The sequence below is a fragment of the Fukomys damarensis genome, unplaced genomic scaffold, assembly GCF_012274545.1.
Source record: "Fukomys damarensis isolate Sample0158 unplaced genomic scaffold, DMR_v1.0_HiC HiC_scaffold_34, whole genome shotgun sequence".
NCBI lineage: Eukaryota > Metazoa > Chordata > Mammalia > Rodentia > Bathyergidae > Fukomys > Fukomys damarensis.
This window is the reverse complement of record NW_022900946.1, coordinates 9,678,052-9,686,854: the sequence shown is the minus strand read 5'-3', so window position 1 is coordinate 9,686,854 and position 8,803 is coordinate 9,678,052. Positions and strand designations below refer to the sequence as shown.

General features: G+C 46.3%; 1 protein-coding gene across 2 annotated transcripts in view; it reads right to left on the bottom strand.

Moving 5' to 3' along the window:
• Tmc5 (transmembrane channel like 5) overlaps positions 1–8,803 on the bottom strand; it is a 77,437-nt gene that overhangs the window by 11,466 nt on the left and 57,168 nt on the right. For both annotated transcript variants that reach the window (XM_010610067.3, XM_010610068.3), the window contains 3 exons: positions 6,014–6,092; positions 3,998–4,095; positions 1,020–1,115 (listed from right to left, as the gene is read on the bottom strand). In XM_010610067.3, coding sequence (XP_010608369.1) covers positions 1,020–1,115; positions 3,998–4,095; positions 6,014–6,092 — 273 coding nt within the window. The remainder of the gene's footprint in view (positions 1–1,019; positions 1,116–3,997; positions 4,096–6,013; positions 6,093–8,803) is intronic.

Below are 8,803 nucleotides of genomic sequence, written 5' to 3'. Positions count from 1 at the left end.
ACCCAAGATCAGAACCAAGTTTGGTCCCTAGCACATCAACAACAACAACAACCCAGCAATTGATTCATGATACAATTAGCTGGTTTTCTCAGCACACACACACACACACACACACACATGCACACACATAGTTGCTAGAATAGAAGTTGTGACTCCCCATGGCCACAGAGACCGCACTTGGTGGTACACTGACGTAGCAGGCCAGGTCAGGTAAGAGAAACACCCAGTCCTCTCCCTTTTCTTCACTCTCTTATTTCTGTTGAGATATAGGTGCAGAGTAAAGTTTTCCACTGCCAGCATATAGCAATGAGAAATGGTACATCAGTGCTGGGGAGACAACAGACCAAGGTGGAGACAGGCACATGTCCTGCGCTCACCTTTCCAGGCCCAGCCAAATGTTAGCATGATGGATGGGAGATAGGCCAGGTGCTTCTGGAGAGAAGCCAGGCATTAAGATCCTATGTGGAATTTCCTGATTTTTAAATATTGGTGGTTGTCTTAGTCCACTCATGCTGCTATTACAAAATTTCATACACTGGTCGGTTTAGGAACAACAGAAACTTATTTCTCACAGTTCTGGAAGCTGGGAAGTCCCTGATCAAGTAATGGCAGATTCGGTGTCTGGTGAGGGCTGTTTCCTGCTTCCAAGATGGTGCCTTCTTGCTATCCTCACAGTGTCAATTAGATTTCAACACAGGGATTTTAGAGGGACACAGAAATGTGGACCATAGCACAGCAAGGGGTGGTTCAAATTTTTAGAAATAGCACCATGTGGGACAAATGAATCATATCCATGTACCACATACAGTCAGCCTGTGGGCCTCCAACCTGCTCCAGGCTGATTCATATCTGAAGCCCTCATGGTGTCATAAAGGAAAAGCACAGTCCACAGGCAAAACATGGCTCTCAGACTAGCTGGGTCTGGTATTATCTCTAAAACAATAGGTTGAGACCTTGCCACCAAAATTCTAAGTCAGGTGGGAGCTGACTGGGGAGTCTCACAGAGCTACAAAACTTACCACACCAGCGTTTGTGCATAGATCAGTTCTAGAACATTCCTGGCAATGTCAAACTCCTGTAAGCCAAGACTTGTGATGAATCGCATCCCAATGATCCTGTGAAAATGTACTAAGTTTAGTACCCAAACCACAACTCCCTACTTCAAAACAGGCCCCACAAAGCTGGCTGTGGTGGTGTACACCTGTAATCCTAGCACTGTAGGAGGCTGATGCAGGAGACTGACAATTCCAGCCCAGCTGGGCAAATTAGCAAGATCTTGTCTCAAAAATTAAAATTAAGCCGGGCGTGGTGGCACATGCCTGTAACCCCAGCACTTGGGAGGCTGAGTCAGGAGGATCCCTGTGAGTTCGAGAACAGCCTAGGCTACACAGTGAGTTCCAGGTCAGTCTCAACTACATAGTAAAACCCTGTCTCAAAAAACCACCCCCCCAAAAAAAATTAAAATTAAAATTGAAATTAAAATTTAAAAGGGGTGGGAATGTAATTAAGTGAAAGGTCCTGGGTTCAATCTCATTAACACACACATACAACATCAGTCAACAATGAAGCCCTTCCCCAGTTTAGAATAAAGTTGTAAGTTCCCTTGAAAATGTCCAAAAAGTTCCAATAACATAAGCCTGCATTTGAAAAATAATTGAGAGGCTTGAGGGGGAAATACAATCAGTATAGTGTAGTTAAGTGGCACACTGCTAAAGTAATTTCAAAATAACTCTAGAGAACATTTGTTACTTTAAGTATTTAATTATCCCAATTTTTATCTTGTTTGTACCACTCCTTGCTTATTAAACTCTTTTTTTTTGAACCAGATAAACGGAGAACCTCCCAACTCAAATAAACAAAGCAAAAAAAATTTTGGGGGGAGGATCCTGGGATCAAACCTAGGGTCTTACACATGCTAAGCACACATTCTACCACTGAGCTCCAGCCCTAACCGGATAAAACAAAAAATTTAAATTTATGGTAACTGCAGCCAAATTAATGATTTTTCTTTGTTCCCTAAATCTGCAAGGAGGGAATCGAGCTCTCCGTTTACTCTGAGGAAATCTGAGACTACCTTGACTTCTTCAGACAGAGAAGTTCCCAATGATAAATTTCTGTCAAAAACAAACCAATCAATCCTCTCATGCGTATGCCAGGCCCGGGGCAGAGGTAGGAGAAAAGGGGGCTTGGGCAGCACTGAGTGAGGGAAGCAGACACCAATCTCCTGACTGAGAAAAGACCCGGCGTGATGTCATGCCAGCCCCTCACCACGGCAGGAACTGGCAGAGCCATGAGAAGAATACGTGGGAGGAAAGAGATGCTCCTCATCTCATTTAAAAATGAATGAATGAGTGAATACAAACACACACACACACACACAGAACCACACAGGGCTGAGGTAAAACTCAGGGGCAAAGTGCTCGCCTAGTATGCACAATGCCTTGAGTTTTATGTCCAGCATCCAGTATGGTTAAAAAAAAAAAAAAAGATCAATGATAATAGTACCTCATCTATATACTGATATTAAAAAAAACTTAGCCGGGTGTGGTGGCGCACGCCTGTAATCCCGGCACTCAGGAGGCTGAGGCAGGCGGGTCTGTGTGAGTTTGAGACCAGCCTGGGCTACACAGTGAGTTCCAGGTCAGTCTCAACTATACAGTGAGACCCTGTCTTTAAAAAAACAACAATAAAAAAAATTAGAAGCCAGGCATAGTGGCATACCTTTGAAATCCCAGTATTCTCAAGGCAGGACAATCATGAGTTCGAGGCCAGCCTGGGCTACATAGAGTTCAAGTCCAGCTTCTCTGGGCTGGGGATTTAGCTCAGCGGTTCGGTGGCCTGCCTTGCAAGGGCAAGGACCTGAGTTTAATCCCCAGTACCAAAAACAAAACAAAACAAAACAAAACAAGTCCAGCTTCTCTCATAAACACATTAAATTAAGATTAACTTTACACACACACACACATTAAATTAAGATTAAATTTACATGTACTAACATGGAAAGAGGCCACAATGCATAGTTGGCTTAATGAAAGCAAACTCTACAATGTTTTTGTTACACACAAAAATCCTGTGCATAAAAAAAAAAAAAAAGCCCATGCTGCGCACAAACAAAATCATCACAGTTTGCAGAATGACTTAAAAAATTTTTTTTGTGACATGGTCTTGCAAAATTACTGTTATGGTTTCAGATCAAGAGCACCTCTCACCCCCAAAGGCCTCATGTGTGCACAGGCAGCGCTGTGGCAAAGGTGCCTGAACCCCGGGGGCCACATTAGTAACTTGTAGAGAGAAGGTGGGGTCGAGAGGTGGCCAGGAGCGTGGCCCTCCCCCGCTGGCCCATCTTCACTGTTTCCTGAACCCCTGAGGTGAGCAGTGCTTCTCTTCCGGTCTTCCCACCATGCTGCCCACAACACGAAGACCAAGACTTCTGAAAAGTCTCAGAATAAACCTCTCCCGCTTCTAGCTGCAGGTGTTGGTATTTTGTCCCAGCGATGAGGAAAGTGACTAAGACAGGTGCCCAGGCTGGAGTCAAACTTGAAATCCTCCTGCCTCAGCTAACGGAATGCTGGAATTACAGGTGTGCACTGCCACGCCCAGCTGTGTGACCTCATTTTTATTTTGGGAAATTATTTAAAATTATATATTTTAAAATATATAATCCTAGAATATTAAAATTATCTACAATGGATGTAATTTTAAGTAGCTAAATTTCTATTTTATTTGGAGAGAGAGAGTGTGTGTGTGTGTGTGTGTGTTTGTGTGTTTTCTTCAAGAGAAGGTTGTAATGAACCCAATAAACTGTTACAACACGGCTGTCAGGTTAAGGTACAATTTTAGTTCATTGAGAAGACAGCAATATCCCAAAGGACGGTGGGCAGATTACAGTGACACACAAGTCGAGTACATAAGGGACCCACCCCGACTTGGTGCTCAGTTGGGAATCCGGAGGTGGTTAGAGCATAGGATCAAATACTCATGGCCAACAGATATTTACCTCCTCAAAAACTCGCCCAGGAAGGAGTCAGCCAGAGAGAACATGAAATCCATCAGAAGGAGCCGGTAGATCTCCTGGCCAATGACAGTTTCCCAGCACTGGAAGGCAGACAAGAGTCAGGATACGGCAGGGCTGCTGACCCTGCTGGGTTCACATCTGTTCTGTTCCTGCCTCCATGTGCCATTTTACTGAGTCCCTTACCCAGAAAAGCAGACCCACTCTTGGCAGATAACCAGCCAGGTTTCTCTCCTTCTGTGCTTTCTTTTCCATTAAACTTGCCCACCACAGGCTTCCAAACTCCTGCCACCTCACCACACACCCCTCAACACTACCACCACCATTTCTTAGCCAGGGCTAATCAGCCTTTTTTTGGAGACAAAGTCTGGCTATGTAGTTCAGGCTAGCCTTGAACTTGCTGCATAGCCCAGGATGGCCTTGAACTCTCAGTGATCTTCCTCCTGCCTCAGCCTCATGAGTACTGAGATTACAGGCATGTGCCAACACCCATGGTGGGCTCATCAGTTCCTTCAGGGCCATGGGAGGGATTGTGGTTTAGAATGCTCCCCTTTTTGCTGGTTGGCTTTATGATAAATGAATCAGTGTGTACTTGAGTAAGAAGTGAACTAGAGGTTTACCAGGCTGATGTAAACTGGAAATGTGACTTGGTTTATGGAACTGGTGATCAGTAACTTCGGCAGGAAGTCAATACTATGAACTGATAGATTGGGAGATTTTAGGATTGGCTGAAGGACAGGGAATTTTTGGTGCACAACTGGTGATCAGTAACTTCTGCAGGAAGTCAATACTATCAACTGATAGATTGGGAGATTTTAGGATTGGCTGAAGGAGAGGGAATTTTTGGTGCACAACATGAGGATGGATGGATGGATGGATAAGTGGATGACTGAAAAGATAGATGAGGTGGGTGGATAGATGGCAGATAAATACATGGATGGATGGATAGACGGATAAGTGGATGGATGGGGTGGATTGATAAATAACAGATGAATAAATGGATGGACTGATGGATAGATGGGTAAGCAGATGGATGGATAGAGGTGGGCAGATGATAGATGGACAGATGGATAGATGGATGGGTGGATGGGAGAGTGGGTGAATGGATGGAGGTATAACATGGTATCTTCTCTAAACAGGCTAACCTGGAAGCCTGGTTTTAAACTTCTTTGACAATAACAGTGAAAAGGTAAGGGTACCATGTTCATGAATCTGGAAACATCAGCATTATTTTGGTCCAGGAACAAAAGGTGATAGACAGTTGGAGAGAAGCCCTTGCTTCCCTGACTCTACTTCCAAACCCAGGCATCCCAGGCACTGGAGGGCTCAGGATGGAAGAGGATGTAGGGGCCCCAGCAGCTGACGGAGAGGCATCCCAGAGAGATGGCCGCCAAGGTGGGCTTGGGACACCATTCACAGAGTGGGAGTTCAGAAGCTTGGCCTCTGACCCGAAGGGAGACTAAAAGGTGTGGTCGAATAAGGCAGAGCCAGGAAAGGTCAGGATCAGGACATAATTGTTACTGGCAGCACTTAGAGAACAGGTAGTGCTGGAGAATGGTAAAGCCCAGGGTTGTCTAAATTTCAGGGGAAAAAAAATCGAACAGGGAGGATCAAAACAGATCTTATTCAGAATCCCAAGGCTTTTAGAACAGATTGGCATTAAAATGAGTAAAATCTGTCCCACACCCACCTTAAACCGGGTCCTGTACTTCCCCCATACATGGTACTGTTTATTTAATTCCCGTTTTTACTGATGAAAACTGAAGCAAAGGTGACTGCAGAACACACAGCTGGTCCTCAAGGCAGGTCTGCCTGGGTCTAGGGCTGAATCTCTCACCCAAGCCCCCTGCCTTATGCCGCCTTCTACCCTAGCTACTGGTCTCCGATGAAGGGGTCAATGAGAATAGGGCGCGCCGGCCATCAAGAAACCCGCATACCCCTCCGGCAGCACAGACTACAAAACCAAACTTAGGGCAGAAAGGCCAGAAAAATCTCTCTCACCTCTCCGTTAGATAGCGCCACAGTGTTGAGCCAATAGTGACAGAGAATTCCGATGACTGACATTTTTAGAAGGATGTTGCTAAATAACAGAAAAGTACGATCGTTACCCTCCGCGGCAGTCTCTTAGGCTTTCTCAAGATAATTCTTTTTGGGCACGTGATAGTACAGAAGTCTCTGCCCCCCAGCAACCTACGGTGGCTGGGTGGGGCCACGTGGCTTGTTCTAGCGAGCGAATTGTGAGAATAAGTGATAGCGAGACCCTCTGGAACTCTCTGTCTCCTCCACGGAATGGCCCCAGCGTTATCCGACATGGGCACTGCTCCTGTGGAATGTTTTTTTTGTTGTTGTTTTGTTTGGTACTGGGGAATCGAACTCCGGTCCTTGCGCTTGTGAGGCAGGCAGCAGAACCAATGAACTAAATCCCCGGCCCTGCTCCTGTGGAATGGACTGCTCACTGATTAACAAGACCAGAACCCTCCTGCCAATCCATAATGCACACGTAGCATGGACAAGAAAGAAACTTTTGAGTTGGGGGTTTAGCTCAGTGGCACCTCGCCTGCCTCGCAAGCAGGGGGTCCTGAGTTCAATCCCCAGTACCCCCCCAAAAAAAGAAAAAAAAAATGAAAGAAACTTTTGGGTTCCAAACCACTGAACTTTGGGGTTTCTTTTTGTTACTGCAGCATCACCTATTTTATCTGACTGATACATTCTTTTTTGCTGTGTCTACACCTATCTGATTTTAATTTCTCATGAAAATAATAGTAAATGTACTGTTCCTAACATTCGTTGGGTGCTGAGCACTTAATGTGTCATTCATTCCCTTTAATCTTTACAATGCTGCCATCAGGTGGATGCTATTTTGGGCCCATTTTCCCCAATATGCAAAGTTTTGGAGTAACAATGAGACCTAATATTTCCCCCTGGTATACGTACCTAAGAAAATGGTGCCCTGGCCCTGGGGTGGGATGTTCAAGAGTAGGGAGGGTACAGGAATCGCCTGTGGTAGGGTTTTCACAATGAGTCAGATATAACTAACGGATTGATGGACTCATTTGCCTACTCATTCACTTCCCAAGTGTTACTGAGCATCTGTTAAGTCCTAGCCATTGTGAGCAAGGCAAAGATTTCTCCCACCAACTATGGGGAAGGAAGATATCAATCAATAAAATATGTTAAGAAGGGGTACAAAAATGATAATGCAGGGGTGAAAGGGCAGCGAGGAGCTGTTGTTTTTAATAGGGTGGCCAGGGAATAGCTCTCTTTGAGGGTGATATTTAAGCAAAAGCCAAACTAAAATCAGAAGGAGAGCCATGGGTACCTCTGTAGAAAGGGCTTCCGGGCAGAAAGAACAGCCAGGGCAAAGGCCAGAGGCAGGTACAGAGCTCAGCAGGCTTGTGAGCTCTTAGGAGCTGCTGAGGGAGAGGGTGGGGACCTAGAGAAAAAGAGGTAGGAAAAGAGGCGGGAGAGCTGGCCCCAAGGTCTAGAATCCTCAGTATAGACGCTCAATCTGCACTATGCAGACTACTGTCATAGCCAGAAACTAACTGATCAGGAACTGGCCAGGAAAAAGCTGTAAGGACAAAATTTGGGTATTTTTAGCCTTTGTTTATCAAAACGCCAGGGTCATCTCTAGTACACAGGGTTTTTTGTGGGAGCCACTAAAGGCACCTGCTCTGAACCAGTGAACTGCCAAAAGCACTCCTCCCACCCCTGTTCGGGTGGCTGAATCACACTTGACAATGGGTGATTTCAGGCCCCACACAGCTCCTCATCTAGAAGCCTTGGCACAGTGCACCACCCATCTAACTGTCCACGTTATACTTGAGAACTATGTTTATCAGCCTTTGGTAAAGGTAAGCTGTTACTTCGGGCAAAAGGCACTTGTAGTGTGCAAGAGTATCTTCCTAGAGTTCTTTTATGGCTATTAACCCACACCACATTTTCCACTTGGAATTGCTTTCTTTTGGAGCATGGAATATTCATTTTATTTTGTCTCAAGACAGGGTCTCACTATGTAGTGCAGGCTGGCCTTGAACTCACTATGTAGCTGAGGCTGGCCTTGAACTCACAGGGATCCTCCTGCCTCAGCCTCCCAGGGGCTGGGATTACAGGTGTGCGCAACCACGCCCTCCCGGCTAAACTAATTTCTCTAACTCCATGGAAACGAGGCTGCTGCTGGGTGTGGCAGACACACCTACCGGATCAGGAGGTTGTACACTTCGTGCCGGGGCATCTCGTACTTCTCCACCAGCCCAAACATGGAGTAGAGGCGCGGCACGATCAAATTGATGCAGGACACCACAAAAGGCAGTAACAGCACTGCCCAGGGGTCCCTGTGCGTCCTCAGGAACTGCAAGGATGGAGGAGAGAACCAAGATGCCTGCTAGGCACTGCACCCTCTCTGCCTCACTCAGAAGAGATGCGTCACGGGGAAGGCCCAGTGGCAGCGCCTGTGGGGTTCACTACTAAGCTTCCATTTCTTTAGCATTTAACCTGTGCCAAGCACATGGAGGCTCAGAGAAGCAAAGACACTTGCCTCGGGTCACCAGCAAGGCAGGGGCAGATCTGAATGCAGATGTGTTGAGCCATTCTGGGACTCTGCCTGCATCACCGAATGCAAAGGCCCAGGCACACCATAGTTGATGCAGCACCACAAAAGGCAGTAACAGCACTGCCCAGGGGTCCCTGTGCGTCCTCAGGAACTGCAAGGATGGAGGAGAGAACCAAGATGCCTGCTAGGCACTGCACCCTCTCTGCCTCACTCAGAAGAGATGCGTCTCGCGGAAGGGG